The 17,730-nt window shown below is 55.1% G+C and overlaps 1 protein-coding gene and 1 long non-coding RNA gene across 2 annotated transcripts in view; one reads left to right on the top strand and one right to left on the bottom strand.

Annotated features, from left to right (window-relative positions):
• Positions 1 to 2,119, bottom strand: part of Myo9b (myosin IXB) — an 82,642-nt gene extending 80,523 nt beyond the window's left edge. Inside the window, 1 exon segment of the mRNA XM_015489229.2 lies at positions 1,223 to 2,119. Coding sequence (XP_015344715.1) covers positions 1,223 to 2,062 — 840 coding nt within the window. The 5' untranslated portion in view covers positions 2,063 to 2,119.
• A 7,918-nt stretch (positions 2,120 to 10,037) lies between these two features.
• On the top strand, positions 10,038 to 17,277 carry LOC125613702. The gene is made up of 3 exons (XR_007344244.1): positions 10,038 to 10,187; positions 16,589 to 16,690; positions 16,939 to 17,277. It is a non-coding gene; the product is annotated as an uncharacterized LOC125613702 (long non-coding RNA).
• Positions 17,278 to 17,730: the final 453 nt, after the last annotated feature.

Raw genomic sequence — 17,730 nt, 5'->3', positions numbered from 1 at the left:
CCCTGTCTAGTGTGTCACACAGAACGGTGCCATGTGGCCTTCTGCAGGGATCCAAACACACAGAAACAACACCAAGAGTGGACCCTGAGGTGAACCTGGGACTTCAGTTATGCCCAACATATCAACAAGGGCTTGGACCAAGTGCACAGATGGCCACTCTCAGACACCCTAACAAGGGAGCCGGGAGGGCCGTGGGGACTCTGTGTCATCTGCTCTGAGTTTCTGTCATCTAAAGTGATCTAAAAAATAACATTAAACAAGAAAAAGTAGAATGCTGGACCCCAAATTCAGGGCTGCAGACCCCCTGAGCCCACACCCCACCCTAACCAGGTGATAATGGCTGCATCGTCTGGAGTCGCGTGGATGCACTGAGTGGGGCCACTGAGTGGTCACTTCTGTACCCCCTAAATCCATGCTGGTGACCAGAAGGCTCATCCACAGGGACATGTGGATGGTTCCTATGGGGTCTGACCAAGGGACACTGCACAGAGGACAGAGGGTGTGAGGGCTCTGCTGCCCCTATGGACAGTGCTGCCAGGTGACCCCCTCCTGGCCTGCTCTGTGGCAACGCACTCGACCGCCACCTGCTGAGGCTGTGGCGCCTGCTGCTTCTGCCCACCCTGCAGCCCTCCAGAAACGCCGAGTTCAACTGAGCACGCGGCTTTGCTCCCAGGACTGGGGACAGACGGCTGCCCTCCGGATGCTGCAGATGCATCACCCCACACTTCACTCTCTTGATCTGGCCCTCCCGGGCTGGCGTCAGCCGAGGGCTCTGCACACCAACTCCTATGTGCTACCCATCGTACCTGAGCCCACAAACGGATCACCTGTATGCCCTGCCCCGATCCTGGGACCACTAGGGGCACCCCTGGGCCAGAGCCCGCCTTCAGTCTGCGTCTCCTGCCTTGCTCGTTCCCCCACAAAAGCCAGGACAAAACCACCCCGGCCACCTCCTAACTGACCCTGGTGCTTCCCCAGGGTGGCCCAGTGTGATGTGGAGCCCACATGTGGGAACGCCAAGTGCCCAACTGTCTCCTGACTCGGCTGGCCTGTCCCAGCTGAGTGATAAAGAATCTTTTACTTTTTATTTACTTTTTGCAGCGCAGGGATGAACTCAGGGCCTGGGGCACGCTAGGGAAGCGCGCCACCACAGAGCCTAGCCCGTCCCCAAGCCCGCATCTTCAGAGGTGAGGGTCCCTCCTGCCACCCACCCCACGCTCACCTCCAGCACAGGGCCGGCCCCCAGGATGGTCCTCTCCACGCCGCTGGCGTAGCCCTTCTGGCTGAGGGCGGTGAGGCAGTGGATCAGGAAGTTGGTGCTCTGGGTCTTGCCGGAGCCGCTCTCGCCCGAGATCACGATGCACTGGTTGATGCGCTTCCTCAGCATGGCGTAGTAGGCCACGTCGGCCAGCGCGAAGACGTGCGGCTCCAGCTTGCCCAGCTGCTGGTTCTCGTACATCTTCACGTACTTGGGGTTGTAGATGGGGAGGAACTTGAAGGGGTTGATGGCCACGAGGATGCTCCCCGCGTACGTGTAGATCTTCTGCTGCAGGAAGCGGTGCTTGAGGTTCTTCAAGAGGTTGTCCTCGGTCAGCTCGGGGAGGTTGCAGAGGTCATCAAAGTCTGCCTGCTGTCGCGGCAAGAGGCCGCGCTCCACCAGGCGCCGGGCGGCCGTGGCCTGGGCCACCAGCTGCATGTGCACATATTTGATGGTCCCGTCTGCGTTGCGCTCCTGCAGCAGGAAGTAGTAGCCGTCCTCCTGCGGGTGCTCGTCCTGAGCCCGCCGGGGCCACAGCAGCACACGATGCACCGGCGAGTCGTTGGCGTCCAGCACCCACTCCTCCCCACCCGACTCCTTGACCTCCACCAGCACGTAGCACTTGGTGACATCTAGCCGCAGGCTGGCGATGGCATCCTTGATGACGTCGGATGTGGTGCTGTCCTTGGTGGCGGTCACTCGGCACGAGGCCTGGCCCTCGGTGGTGGACAGCCGTGGGTAGATGTACAGGTGGTAGGCTGCCTGCTCCCGGCGGCCGGAGCTGCCCGCCTCTTGCACACTCATCCTGCCGGCCGCCCGGCTTCAGCATGCCTCCCGGGCTCGGGCGAGCTTCTCCTGGAGCTGGAAGGGAGGTCAAGGTCAGGCAGCTCTAAGCCCCGGGAAGAGGGATGTGGGACGCCCACCCTGCACAGACAGCACCAGACCCGGGGCCAGAAGACCCTGCCCCCAGCCGGGCCAGGAGCCACCAGCTCTGGCTCCCAGGGTGACAGTGGAAGAGCCTGTCTTTCTTTTCCTTAGTGCTGGAGCTGGGACCCAGGGCCTGTGCGCGTGGTGAAGTGCCCTACCTCCCACCGACCACACCCCCAACGCCTTCCTTCTGCCCTTTAACGGGACATCTGACTCATGTGGCTCTCGAGTGATGTCACCAGACAACTCCAAAACCAAATCCTCTCATTTGCCCCATCCCGGCACCGGTCCCACCCTGCCCCACGTCCAGCCTCGTAATCCCACGTCCAAAGGCCACGACCATCTCAGCTAAGCCTTTGCTGCCCACATCCTTCCTGGCCTCCGCTCCCTGACAAAACCTCCTCAGCAGCTGCCCGAACACATCAAGTTTGGCCCGGGGGCCTGGCTACGTCACCACCACACACCCGGCCAGAGCGCTGGGAGAGAGCAGGGCTGGACCTGTTGGAACTGGGGTCCCCGAAACCCAACCAAGGAAGATGAGGTCAGGGCACATCTGCTTCTAGAACACAACTCCAGCCTGTTGGGGAGAGGAGCGCCCTCAGGCCCAAGCCACAGGGTGCCCTGCAGGCAACTGGCCAGTCCCCTAAGATGGCCAAGGTCTAGAGCAATGAGAAAAGGTGTGAAGAATCTGAATGCAGTGGGGTGCCTTAGAAGGGATCCCCAACCAGAAAGAAGATGTGACCTGGGGAAGCCGAGTGAGGGTCGGGGAATGCTACAGTCTGGATCCTGCCCGAGTGTGTTCACCAAGGGTTCAGGCGCCAAAAGCTTGGTTCCCGGTATATAAGGTTGAGAGGGGGACCTTTAACAGGTGGGGCCTTGCAGGGGATGATCAGGTCACTGGAAGGGGCTTAATATCACTCCTAGGAGGCCCTGGTTAGTCCCCTGCAGAGTGGGTGGTTACAGAAAGCGCAAGTCTGCTGCTTTCCTGCCACGTGATTCTTGTGGCATGTACCCCCAGATGCCCCCAAGATGCCATTTGCTGCAAGGTTGTCACTCAAGGCCACACAGAAAGTGCTGACTGGATTTCCAGCCTCCGAACTGAGAGGTACACTAGCCTCTTTTTTAAAGGAAGGACCTAGCTTCAAGTACTTTGTTATAGCAACAAAACATAAATTAAGACAGATTGTAGATTATAGATTCTACATTATCTTTGCAACTTTTCTGTAAATCCCAAGTTATTCCAATAGAAAAAGCTCTTCCCCTCCCCTTCTGTGGTGCTGGGGATGGAACTCAGAGCCTCAAACATGCTAAGCAAGTACTCTACCGATGAGCTGCATTCCAGTCCTGAAAAAGCTAATTTTAAAATTACATTTGCTTTTGTAGGCTGCTGGAAAAAGAAAATGCAGCTGATGCTGGTGATAGCCCATTTGGTATCTTGGAGCAGGAGGTATGTATACAGTGTGGGTCATGTGTGTGCCACTCAGGGACGAGGACAAACCAGACCTTGGCTCAAAGCCTATCAGGAGAGGCTGTATGTCGACAGTGGCGGAACACATGGAGCCCAACAGTGAATGACACAGGTAGGAGCACCTGCCTCAGGGTCCATGGGATGAAACATCTCCAAGGGAACCTGAGGAGGAGGAATGCATTCTGAAGTGGAGGAAGGAGGTGCGGTCGGCCCACGGCTTGACTTTATAAATAAAGTTTTATCTGAAGGCAGCCTGGCCATTCATTTACATGTTGCCTGTGCCTTCAGCCATCCTGACTAGGTGGGACAGGCACAGCAGAGCCTTTAAGGCCCAGAAAGCCTGAGATACTCACTGTGCAGCCAGAGAAGTGCCAGAGAAGATCCTCTAACTTAGCCCCAGCAGAAGCATGAGTCAGCAGCGGGGCCTGTGGGGCAGAAGTGTCAGGAGGGTGGAGGAGGGGAAGGCCAGGGCCGCGGATTCTGGCAACTGTTAACACAGGGAGGGGGAGTCGCAGCAGATAAGAGGGAGGGGTATTCAATTTTGAAAACCTGGACTCGTAGGGGCTCTGACTGTTCCTCTACCCCTGGGCACTGTTTCTAGTTACTTCACGGGTTCAAAGATCATCCTTGGAGACGCTTCTTCCTGGCATCTGTGCGCACCCCCTGGGGTCACCCCTCTCATGATGCAGGTAAGCAGGAGTACTGTCATCTCTCGATTCAACTGTCACATTAATCCTCAGAAAGACCTGCATTAAATGAGGCAGCTCATCCGCTTTGGAAACCACTCGGGAGATTTCTTTAAATGCTAAACACACATCTAGCATGTGACCAGCAATTCTGCCCCCAGGAATAACGCCAGCCGAACAGGCAGAGCCAAGGCTCTGGGGCATCACTCCTAGAGCCCCAAACTAGAGCCGAGCGCAACGTCCATCAGCCAGTGGAGGAGCCAACTGGCAGCGCAGGGCGACGTGGTGCCGCGGTGGGAGCAGCCTGTGGTACCTACTGTGGCAGGGAACAAACAGAAGCACTGCCCTATAAACAAGGCCAGACTAACAGACAGCATGCATGTACCCAGCCATTCTGCTCCCAGGTCTCGATCACAAAGAACTGAAAACAGAGACTCAAATCCTTGCGTGTGAACGTCCTGTAGCGCAATTCACAACATCTGAAAGATGGAAATGACCCGAGGGTTCATGACTGGATGAATAGATGAGCAAGATAGGGTCTGTCCATACATGGGAATATTATTCAGTCAGGAAGAGGGATGAGGCACTGGCACATGCTACATACAACGTGGACAATCTCTGAAAACACGATGCTGAGAGAAGCCAGACAGGAAAGACCACAGTGTGTGATCCCATGGACTCAGAAATACTCAGAACAGGCAAATTCACGGAGACAGGAAGAGACTAGTAGTTGCCAGGAAAAAGTGACAGGTGATGGGGACAGGGTCTCTTGGGGTGATACAAATGTTCTAGAACCAGAAATGGTGTTTGTGCAATGCTATGAATACACTACATGCTGCTGAACTGTAGAGAGTGGTGAATTTTATGTGATTTTACCTCAAATTTAAGAGTCCAGGCTGTAAAATTCCATGTGTATAAAATTCTACAGGTGACACAGAACGACACTTTGTTCACGTGCATACAGTGCACAGACTAGTGCATGCGCACACTCTTGTACCAATACACCCACAGTTATCAACACACATGGCTGCCCACTTGCAGACACGTGTGCGTGCAAAGTATGATCATAAACACACAGGCCCATGTGCACGTGGGGGCACAAACACACACCTCCGTGCAGACACACCCACACGCACGTCTGTGGGGCCTCCCCCCTCACTTCTATCCCAGACTCAGGGCTTCTGCAGCGGCTCCTGGCCCACGGGTGGACCCCGGTCCTGCCTCCCAGCCACCTGGCCTGCAGCCTGTCCCCCAGCTCCCACCTGGCCCACAGCCCCGTTCCCACAGCGTGGAAACCACGGTCCCTGCAGCCCCACCTCCCAGTCCCACCAGAAGACGGCACCAAACTCCTGCTAGTCCTACCTGCTGGCTAGAAGCCTTCCCTGGCCCCTGGGCCCCGTAGTCCTGGGGTGGACAGTGTCACTTATATCTGCCCCTGTGCATGTCTCCTGCCCTGCCCCCAGGCCCTGCCCAGGGCCGTTCCATACCACCACACCTGCTCAGGCACGCTGGTCCCACCTGGAGCCCACTACCACCACTCTCCCTGCCTCCCTGGACATCAGGGGGTTTGTCCTTGTCTCCCACTGACCTGGGCCTATGTGCTGTCGCCACACCCCAAACCATCAGAAGGGCCCGGCCTCTATCCTCTGTGCTATTGTGGGGGATTCCCTGGAAGAGCCGATCTCCATGTGGCTGTCCCACAGAAAGCCCCTTGGGGTGCCCATCTCCAACCCCTTCCGTCCAGCCCTCAGTGCCCCTGGCTATGCAGCCTGACGGAGCAGACTCCCTTCAGCTCCACATGTGCTGACGGACACACCCAAGCCCTTCCCGGGGGTCAGGCCCAGGATCACAGGCAGACCCTGGCGGTCTCCTGGATGGCCACCCATCCCAGTCAGGGAGAAGCTGCCCCAAACGCCCAACACACAGGGCAGTGCACGTCCCCTGGGCCTCAGCGGGCCTTCAACACAGGCCTGGCACTGCTCTCCCTCCCAGATGTCCAGGCCCTGTGCAGCAGCCTGCCACCCACCACCTCCCCTGAGACCACAGGGCCTGTCCCCACCCTGCTCTCCCCTGGCCACTGTCTGCCCTCCAGTGGGAACACAGCTCGAGGCTCTGGCCGAATCAGGCAGCTCTGCTCCCAACACAGAGCCTCAGGTGGACCATCTCCCCCACAGCAGGGCCAGGCCCACATGCCCTGCCCACAGGTGACGCCTGCCCACAGGCCTGTGCCCTGGTGGGGATGCAGGGTCGGGAGCTGTGTGGGCCAGGGGAGGATCAATGCCTCCTGAGGGGCGGGCAGCCCCTCGGGGAGACCTTCAGCGCCTTCCTTCTCTTCCGTGGTGTCTGCTGCTCTCCCATTTTCTGCCATGAACTGAAACCACGCAACTCATGGCCCTCACCAGAGCGACCAGAGGTGGCTGCCTGATCTTGGACTTCCCTGCCTCTAGAACAGAGACCCGAATCAACCTCTGTTCTTCAAAAATTACCCAGTCTCAGGTATTTTGTTATAACAACAGAAAAAGGACCAAAGCAGTGTGTCATTTCACCAATAATGCTGGGCTGATCCCCTCAACCTAGGCCAAAACACACCCTCATGGCCCTGATCCATTCTGAAAAACTGACTTCCAGAAAAGCCCCCCAACTCTCAGGTTCCCCTAGAACAGCACAGGAGAGTTACTATCTCTCAGCATCCTCAACAGCACTGGGTATTAATATTTTTCTCACTCTGCAGCCATCAGTGAGCACAAAAGAACATTTCATCTCTCACATTTCTTTGACTCTCAGGTTTGGTCTTTGAAATTTATGCCCATCAAGCAACTATATTTCTCTATTTATAAACTGCTCAGATCTCGGGTGTCATTTTTTTCTATTTATCTTGCTCTATAATATAATGCTTTCCCAGGTTTGATGAAACTAAGTCACGCCAACTTACTTTTGCTTGTGGGTTTTTGTTTTTTCCAGTGCTGGGGATGGAACCTGTGGCCCTGAGCATGCCAGGCAAGTGCTCTGCCACCGAGCCGCACCCCGGCCCTGCCATGGTGGTTTTTAACACAGATACAGGCGTGATCCTCACCTCATGATGTCCGGGTGAGCCCGTCTAAGTGGCAAAGCGTCTCACTAAGCCACATGTGCCATGTGTGTGCTCAGAACACTGCCATCCCCCTGTGGAGGGGCAGAGTCACCCAACATGGGGCCTGTTCTACAGTAAAGCACTCACGGCATTTAATGGAACTGCATCGAAAGTGAAAACAGAAGGGCCGCTCTGCGTCCCCAGCCTGGGAGAGGTGGGACCTCAGAGCTGGAGTTCGGTTTCTATAGAACACACATTGCTTCCGCACCATCACAAGGTCAAAAAGTCCCCCATTGGACCACACCAACTGGGGCCGTCTGCACGGTCCCCAGGTGGGCTGGTCTGCGGGCCATCTATTTTAGGGCGGGCACTGCCCGACCCTGCCCCGGATCTGATAAGACACTGACTCCGCTTCCGTTTGGGGTCCTGGCCTCCTGGACTCCCTCTTCGTATCTCAGTAGTCCCCTTAGAAGTCAGGCTGTGCATTCCTAGTGTCCTGCGCTGCCGTAACAAAAACCATAAACAAGGGCTCCAACAACACGGCCCGCTCCTCTCCCTGCTCTGGAGGCTGGAGTCTGGAGCCGAGGTGGCGCTGGCTGGCGCCCTCTGGGGCTCTGTGCGGGGTCCTTCCCAGGCCTCTTGGCTTCGGGGGGCTCTGGCGGTGCTTGGCACCCTGTGGCTTGCACATACATCACTCCGCTCTGCCTCCACCCCCGCCCTCTCCTCTTCGCACACAGACACACTGACTGGACTGAGCGTGCGCTCGTCTAGAGATCCGTAACTCATCACATCCGCAAAGTCGCTGCTCCCGAACATGGTCGCGTTCTGAGGCTCAGCGTGGGTTTGAACTGGGGGGGGTGCTCTTCCACTTAGTCTGTGTGGAAAGGGAAGAAGGGAGCCACACAAGAAGCTAAGCGACCGCTGTGACGCCTGATGATGGGTGGCGCCGTCTGCTGACCTTAAAGGCTGAAGAGTGACTTTGGGTCCAAGGTCGCCCTGGAGATGCCACGTGGTTTTGCTTATCACAGCTTCAGAGAATGTTCTTCAGTAACGGCATCTCTCTCAAGGGGGCTCTGGCTATTTTGTTCTTAGGGCCATCAGCTCTCAATACAGCCTGGGTCCTGGAAGCCAGCCACGCGGTGGCTTGAGATCCTGAGGACAAGTGGATGTGAAACCTACACTGAGAATCCCCCGGCTGTGCCCAGCATGACAGGAAACAGGTCAAGGACTACAGAACTTGGGGTTGGGGTCACTATGGAGGACAGACTGGCCAAGGGGCAATGGTGGGCTGTGGCCATGTGCTGGGGCAGCAGGTCCTGAAAAGCGGTGACCTTTCTTAATCTGAATGTCTTACCACATACCCCAAAGCCAACATGTCCCTTTCATCCCCAACGACCCACTATGCCAAGTACACACAACGTGAATGAGAAGCCAAAGCAGCCGGGCACAACGGCCCACGCCTGTGACCCCAGCTACTCAGGAGGCTAAGGTAGAAGGATCACAGGCTGAAGGCCAGCCTGGGCAACTTAGCAAGATCCTATCTCAAAGGGCCTGGAGTATAGCTCAGTGATAAGAGCACCCAGGGTTCAATCCCCAGTACTGCAAATAAATAAGTAAATACGTAAACAAACAAACATAAAATAAGCAAAACACATCCCCAAGCCACCAGGATCAGCCAGACTAGTGTAAGAATAATCCCCTGATCCTGTCACCACAAGGAAATCAAACAGTAGGGTTATACAGATCCCTGCCAAGACAGTCTGGTGGCAATGAAAGCAAATTCATCCACCAATGGATGAATGGGCAGATAGAGTGCGGTGCAGCCTCCTGTGGAATACTACTCAGCCACAAAAAAGAATGGAGTTCTACCCATGATCCACACCACAAGGTGATGAACCTCAAACACTGTGCTGAGGGAAAGAAGCCTGACATGAAAAGACATACAGCTGATGCCTCATTTACATGAAATGTCCAGAACAAATCTACAGACAGCAGATGGGAGGCCATCCTGACTGACTGCTGGGAGCAGGGCGTCTCCTGTTGGGGGGTGACAATGTTCTAGAACTAGACGGTGGTTGCACAATGTTGTGAATCTGCTAAGTGTTACCAGCGTACATTTTATGTTACACGCATTTTACCGCAATTAACAGGAACACACCTCTTAAAAACCTGAAATGTGAAACAGCAAAGGTTTGCAACAGACTGGTACACTTCTGTGCTCTGAGAAGACACACCTCCACCTTCTCACTCTCCTATGGGGAGGAGTCGTGAGGAATGAGGCCCTGGGAGCTGGGGGCGGTGAGTGGACCAAAGGCAAATCAGCGACTCTGCAGGCCCAGCCCAGGCCTCGTGTGTGAGAGCAGGATTCCGACCGTCACTTTGGCGAACATGCTGGAATTCACTGGAGAAGTCCAGAAGGGGCCTCCAGAAAGTGTAGTGTAGCTGCTTCGTTTATATAAGGCCATAATTTGAAGCCACATGTTTATCGGATGAAATCATTCTCCAGCTAAAAGGAGCAGGCTAACATTACAGAGGAGCCGTGCAAGGCCCGGTGGACTCCAGCGTGTCCCCACTTTCCCGGACGTCTCCCGGAGCCTGCTGTTTTCTTCTTCTTCTTTTTTTTTTTTTTTTTAGAAAAAACAATTCCATGGAGCCCTGGGGAAGATGGACGTGACGAGTGACTGCGACACCAGCGTCTTTATCACCCGCAGCGCATTCGGGCTGGAGGGCCTCTCTGAACTGCCCTGGCTCTGTGTCTTCTCCACCTCAAGCCTGAATGTGAGATGCCCCCACGCGGGAGAGTTGGGCGGAAGTGGGTTCTCAGGAGAAACCCCCTGCCTGGGCTCTTAGAGGGGTGGCCCGGTGCAGTGATAGGAGGGAGGAGCTAGGAGCTCCTGGGGGCGTCTCAAAAGTGGGGCTGGCTCATGAATTCAACCCAAGGTTGAACAGGCTCAGGCCAAGGTCGGCCATGAGAGGTCCTGGAAACTGGGAGGCACGGCTGGCAGCCCCGACCCATCTCAGGATGTCTCCCGGCCACAGGGGTGGGTCAGGGGAAGGATCTGCAACCTCAGGTGGGAGCAGTTGGCTAAGCTGACAGTGTCAGAGGGCAGAGTCACGAAGAGAGTGCTGTAGCGGCTTGATTAGTGTCCCCAGAATTCACGCACGCTCAGAACCTCAGAATACAACCTTATTTGGGAATAGGGTGTTTGTAGATATCATGAGTTAAGATGAGGCTGTACTGAATTAGGGTGGCCTCAAATCCAGTGACTGGGTCCTTAGATACAGATGCACAGAGAGAGAGGACATGTAAAGATGGAGACAGAGGCTGGGAGGATGCAGCCACAAGCCAAGGGACACGTGGAGCCCCTAAAGAGGTCCACCCAATCCTCCCAGGAGACTCCAGAGGGAACACAGCCCTGCTGACACCTGCATTTGGGATTTCTGACCCCCGAGACCACGCAACAATCAATTCCTGCTGTTTTAAGACATGAATTCATGGCCATTTGTTACAGCAGCCCCAGGACACTCATCTAAGTGCCCAGTAGACAGACACTCCACGCTCTGCAGAAGCCACGCCCAGAAGGTGACGTGTGTGCCCTTTGCCAATGCTTCTCTGCTGCTCCCCCCACCCCCCAGCTGGTGCTGGGTACAGGAGAAAGCAAGAGTGTGGACATGAAGGAGGCCAACCCAACAACCCCAGAGCAAAATGCATCTCCAAAATTACTAAGCACCTGGAAAGGAAAAGGAAAAATCCAGCATTTTGCCCCTGGAGACATTTTTGGTTATCACCACTGGACTGAGGCTGCTACTAGCATCTGGCGAGTGGGCCAGGGCTGCTGCTCAACAGGCTACAGCGCCCAGGACACCTTCCAACAACCCGCAAAGAATGACCCGGCCCCCAACATGAGCAGTGCTTCAGTGGGGAAGCTGGGGACAGAGGCCCGGAGGGTGGGGTGTCATTCTGCCCCGGGAGGCCGAGGCGGCTCAAAGCAGACAGCAGCAGAGGCCTGTGCAATTCAAGGGAGGCAGACACACTGAAGCCTGTGGAGAAGCCAGGCGAGGGCAGCGGGAGGGCAGGGTTGGCCGGGGCTGGTCTGAGAATAAGGAGCCCAGTGTGGCTGCGCTTCCAAGGCCAGAGGCAGTGAGGGAGGGAGAGAGGGCGGGGCGGCGGGAGGCCAGCTCCCACAGTGCCCTGCGGAAGGAGTTCAGATTTTACCCCAGTGGAATGGAGACACCCTGGGGGTTCTGAGTCCGGAGGCACCAGGACCTGAGTGACATTAGGACATCACCTGATGGTTGTGTGGTACACGCACCATCAGGGGCCTGGGTCAAAGTGGGGTCCCACCCAATGGCTTCTGCAGGTGCTTGGAGGCAGGGCCAGGCCCAGGAGAAGCGGTGGAAGGCAGAGCTGCAGGGCTCCGGGCCCTTCCCAGTGACCGTGGGCCTCCTCATGAAGACGTGGAAGGCTACCCAGAAAGCAGGTCTGAACAGGCTGAGGACCCCTGTGACCCCTTCTTTAAACCACACAAGTAAAAAGCCACCTGGAGAGTAACAACAGTGACAACGCAAAAAGGACCGCTGGAAACCAAGCACTGGCAGTGCGGACAGTCACGAACCTGGCCCGTCCCGGGGGAGAGGCAGCAGGAGCCCTCCTCCACTTTTTTTCCGTTCAGTGCTGGGGACTGAACCCGGGGTGCTCCACCCCTGAGCTACACCCCCAACCCTTTCTTCTAAATTACTTTTTGGTAGCTGTAGACGGATAACACCTTTATTTTACTTGTTTATTTTTACGTGGGCTAAGGATCAAACTGAGGGCCTCACGTGGGCCAGGCAAGTGCTCTGCCACTGGGCCACAGCCCCAGCTCCCCCAGCCCCTTCTGTATCTTACTTTGAGACAGGGTCTCACTCAGTTGTGGAAGGTCTTAAGTTGACCCAGGTTGGCCTTGCCTTGTGATCCTCCTGCCTCAGCCTCCTGAGTAGCTAGGGATACCAGTGTGGCCACGGTGCCAGCTGGAGACAGATTTAATTGTCACACAGGGTTGTCTGGACATTTTGGTGGCCGGGGTGGTACTCCACACTCTACAGTGTGTAGGATGGTCCCGCCAGCAAAACAGTCCACCCAATGTCATCACTGCCTAGCTGAGAAATCCTGCTTTAAACGAGAAGCTCACCTGCACACCTGAGGGTCTCCTCAGGGGCTCAGGGTCTGACACCCGGACGTAGCCTGACCCCAGCTCCTTGGCTGCATGACAGTTATGGCGAGGGAGTGAGGGAGGCTGGCCAGACACGTGCCCTCGCCAGGACACCTTCTCCACCTTTTCTCCTCTTCCTGCCAAACCAGGAGGCAGACTCCCAGAGATGGCCAGGGGAATGGGACCAAGTTCCCTGCCTGTCCTTTTGCTCCTGTTCTTGCACCTGTCCCTGATAAACAGCATCTCCACATGACAGCTGGGGACCCTGGTGCTCTTCCCAAGCAGCGGTTAAGGAACCTGGTGTGTGTGCCCCAGCATGAGTGACAACGTCACGTCTTCGCCTCCTGGTTTCACTGGCCCCAGCGGGGTTGGAGGAGGAGTGCTCAGACCAACAAGCAGGGAGATCCACGCCAAAGCCCTGAGCATCCCTGTGCTGCTGTGACTTCCTGTGGCACCCGCCTCCAAGGCACAGCCCACATCACAGCTGGCAGGACAGGGCAAGTTCTTGGGTGTCCCTCCTCTTCCCTGCACAAGCCTGCAACCCAGGCCCAGGCCCCGTCACAAGGTCACCTGCTGCCGGGCTCTTAACTTGACCTCTGTGGGCGTGACCCCTGGCTGAACACATGAAGACTGTTTCTGCTCCCCTCCCCTGCAGGCCAGCTCCGAGTCTGCTTCCCAATTCAACACTTCCCTTTGCTGAAGGATTTGAAGACCTTCCAGAAGCCTCTTTTGTCCAGTCATGTGGGACAGCAGTTGATCTCGAGGCCATTTTAGCCCATCAACGGAGTTGCTTTTGGAAGCCCCTCCCTGTGACCCTGGCAATACTGAGAACAGAGGCCCCCCACCCCATGCCACATTTGTCAGTGTCATCTGGATCACCTGCAAGGCACATGTAGCCTGTAAGGTCAGCCCTAAAATGACCCCTTGCAAAAATCCCTCGAGATTCACTCCTCCCTGGGCAGGGTCCCTGCCTCTTCGTCACCCTCCAATGTATGACTATAAGATCTGGAAAATTCCCTAACAGGGAGCTTCCGAAGTTGACGTGGCCAACCAACCTGCCCACCCCTAAACAGGTTTGTTTAAATGAGTGACAAGACAGGATGAATGCACCCTATCTGCTATGACTCTCCCCCGACATTCTTCTATACCTAAAAATGAAGCTTGTCCCTTACCCGGGATCATAGAACGTGTTTCCCCCAAATATTCATTTGCTTAAATCCTGATCCTAGTCCTTTAGAGGTGACTCTATTTGGAATTATGGTCTTTACAGTGAGGACTACAGTGGACCTACATCCACATAACTGGGGTCCCTCGGAAACTGGGCCGGAGACAAGCACAGGAGGAAGATGACATGGAATGGGGAGACATCAACGGGAGGGGCCTGGGATAGACTCCTCAGTCCTCAGAAGCAACCAAACCTGCCAGCGCCTTGGTCTCAGACATGTGGCCTTCAGGACCATGAGACAATAAGTTTTTGTTAAAGCCACCATCTGTGGCGCTTTGTTAGGGCAGCCGTGGCAAAGCCATACCCAGCAGCCACTGCAGTGAAGTACCCACGGCCAGGCTCCCTCTCTCGTACACACGCGAGCCCGTGAACTTGGGCAGAGCTGGGATCCACACAAATGAGTCAGACAAGGAGAGCTTATTCATCACCCCGACGAACCCACAGGCCGAACCCCTGAATCACTACTTTATTTATCACTGGGCTTGGGCTCAGAAAGTCTTGACTAGGAAATGAGTAGAACCCAAACTCATCGGCTGCATTTTTTAAACATGCCTAATCTCAGAGGCTCTTTCCCAGCCCAAAGGAATCCTGAGAAGGAACGGGGCTCCTCTGAGCCGCCCCCAGTGGTGGTGGGCTGGTGCAGAGACAGGGCCCTTTGTTCTGCCACGCCAGACGATGAGGAGGGCAGAAGAGAAGGGCCTGTCTTGCTCTGCAGGGAGGCCACGCCTGGGCTGGCTGAATGGCGGGCCGAGCAGGGGCTGCCTGGCACAGTTGGGCTGGGGATGCTGGATGCACAAAGGGCTGATGGGTAGGGCGCGGGGCAGCACCCAGAAGGGAGCATCAGAATGACACCAGAGTCGGCTGTCTCCCCCAACTCTCGGAGGTGAAGCAGCAATGTCACGGTCAGTGGCTGGGGGGTTGCGGGGGGGGGGGACACAGTGGTTGGGACAGTGAGGGATGCATGCAACAAGAACAAAAACTAAACAGTGTGTGCTTGGGAACGGATGGGCATCTGGAGGCACATGGGAGGAGACAGGGCGGCTTACAAAAGGCGTGCTTATCCGGGGCAACTTGCAAAGTAGCTTTTGAGAAGAGAATCTAGTATCTCTAATCTCAGAAGAAAAGTCACTGTTCGTTCCCAGATGAGGACGGTGCCTCCAGAAATCCAGGTCAGTGGTGATACAAAGAAGAGCAAGACAATGGCCCCCACTGTCCCTGCCAGTTCCTCCTCGGCTGTCCATCCTGGGGGTGCTCCCCTATCTCCCCTGTCGTCTGTTCCTGACAGTTCCTCGTTTTTGTCAGAACCACTCTCCAGATAAAGAATTGACTGGACAGCAGAATTCAGGGGTGGGCGTCTTCTCCCACTGCCACCCCAGGAAGCAGCCTGGTGAGAGTGGAACACACACCAAAGACCCCCGAGGCCATAGTGGGCCCTGGACGGAAACCAGATTTTAGTACATAGCATCAGTTCTCCCCCGGGGCTATTTTGCGTTTCTCCAGGGAACATGGGAACACATCTGGAGAGAGATGGGGTTGTCACAACTTGTGGAGAAGCAAATGCTATTGGCATCTAAAAAGTGGAGGCCAGGGATGCAGTGCTCACCGTCCCATAGCACACCAGGCGGTCCCTACAGCAAAGAACAATCCAGCCCCAAAGGTCAACGATGGCACGGTTGAGAAATTCTGCCCTAGAGATTTGGTCTGCAGCAATTTAAGGTTACTTATGATCCTTTACATTCTAGAAAAAAAGCTCAGAGAGCTATCTCTGAAGTCATCACCGACCTGGGCCTATTTTAGGAAAACAGGACCAATGAACCCTTTTGCTGGTGGTTGGTAGAACAAGAGAACGGGGACCAATAAAAGCATCTATTATAGCAGGTGCTCAAAAAGGGCAGGGCTTCAAAGGAGCTGCCTATGCAAGTCTGTCCTCCTTGCTTGGTTAACACCCTGACGCCTTTCCAAGTTTGGCACGAGGCCAGTCACCTCTTCCGAGGAAACTTGTTGGAATCCCCCTTCTCCCAAAGCTTATGTTGGCCATCCCTGATCCTGACCCAGGATAGATTGTGACCCTTCTGTCACTGCACAGACCACCTGATCTGAACTCCACTCTTTCTATGTGGGAGACACTAAATGTCCCTCCTCCAGCCAATGAGGGTTCATTGCTGTCCTTGGGTGTCAGTCAAGTACCTGGCACAACCAACTCTTGCTTAACTGAATCCTGGACCCAACACACACAACCTGGGAGAGATGAGCAAAGGGAACCACCAAGTTAATGAGTCCCTACTGGGGAAAGAAAACAGATCCTACAGACATACGGGGAGATTCCCAAGTCCCCACCTGATTTATAGTCACCAAGTTGAACTTGAGGGAGGGTCTTTCCCAGGGATTTCCAACTGGATGGTTAGGTCCAAACCTTGGGGAATGGGTGCACTGTGCAAAAACACACTGATTTTCTACTCGGAAGACAAGGGCTGGGGGTGTAGCTCAGTGGTAGAGTGCTCATCTAGCATACATGAGGCCCTATGTTTGAACCCCAACACTGCATAAACAATAAAAAAAGATGAAAAAAGCAATTAATAATCATTTGTGAACATAAAAGAGCAGAGTAGGAAGCTGAACAAAAGTAAAATCATTGTCTTGGGAATTTGAGAGATGGAGGCTGCATAAAATCTGAGGGAGGGTGTGTTCAGCAGACACCACAGTTAATAACAGGGGCTGGGTTTTGAAAAATGCTGATGGAAGCCCATCCATTCATTTTGCAGGTGAAGAAACAGGGAAAGAGACTTGCCTGAGACCAGACCATAACAGTGCTTCCTCCATGAGACCCCACTGGGCCAGGCTCCTGGTGCAGGGAGGAGGCAAAGGTACGGCCATGGGACGGGAAGAATCAGCCCTGTTCACTGGGGTGTCTTAGCCAGAGAAAACTACAGTCAATGTCCCCAGGAGGCAAGGCTGTGGGCTATAACTGTGCATCCTGGAACAAGCAAAGCTGAAAGCCTTTTCCCCTAAAGGCCAGAACATTCTAGAATAGGTTATCTAAGGCTTTCTTTGTATTCAAACTATCCAGATGCATCTCTTAAATAAGCTGTAAACCTGGCCCCTCTTCTGTTAGATCACAGATAATGCCCATCAGAACGACAAAGCTGGAGGCACTTGCCAGAGCAGACAGAGACAGACCCAGGACACAACTTTCCAGTTGCTCAGGTCACCTCCAGCTGCTTCTAGACACCTTGATTCTGGAGACTCCAAGACCAGAAAAATGCCCTGGGGACTCTCAGGCTGCAAGTTAAATATCTCTACCAGCTCCCAAAGAATCATGGAGAGACCTTCTCTTAAAGAACCTTGGCCTACGGGGCACCCAGGAAAGAAGGGAGGGTGCACGCTACTGGGCCTCTACCCCGGAGCTCACAGCCTCCGGGGGAAAGATTTCCTGTATGTCGTTTTACCCATTTAAGTCCAAGGAGGATGCAGCTCCGAGGAAGTGCTTATACCCCTGTATAAAAGCACCTTCACTTCTGAAACACATTTTGCATCCCCAAGGCACCTTGTTTGCTCTCTCAGGGACCACAGAATCTGGCTAGTCCTGTCTTCAGAAGAAAGTGGTGTAGTTTCCAAGATTGGGAGACAGACCCAGAGGCGCTGGGACTCCCCTCCAGGTCACCCAGCTGCTGGGTGTGAAGTCAGAAAGGGGATCTATCAAGAGGGGAAGGGAGGCCAAACCTCCAGGGGGCTGCACTCCAACGGCTACACAGTACTAGTCTAGCCCTTTTCCTCCTCTCCCCTTCCCTCCTCCCCAGGCCCTCCCTCGACCTACCCTGACTTCTCTCCTTTCTTCTTCCCATACAGTCCCCACTTCTTTTCCCTTCCCCAAAGCCAGCCCGCTACACCAGTGGTTCAGAACCTC

The sequence above is a fragment of the Marmota marmota genome, unplaced genomic scaffold (genome assembly GCF_001458135.2).
Source record: "Marmota marmota marmota unplaced genomic scaffold, marMar, whole genome shotgun sequence".
Lineage (NCBI taxonomy): Eukaryota > Metazoa > Chordata > Mammalia > Rodentia > Sciuridae > Marmota > Marmota marmota.
Note: the sequence above shows the minus strand (reverse complement) of the source record. Positions and strands in the feature narration are given on the sequence as shown.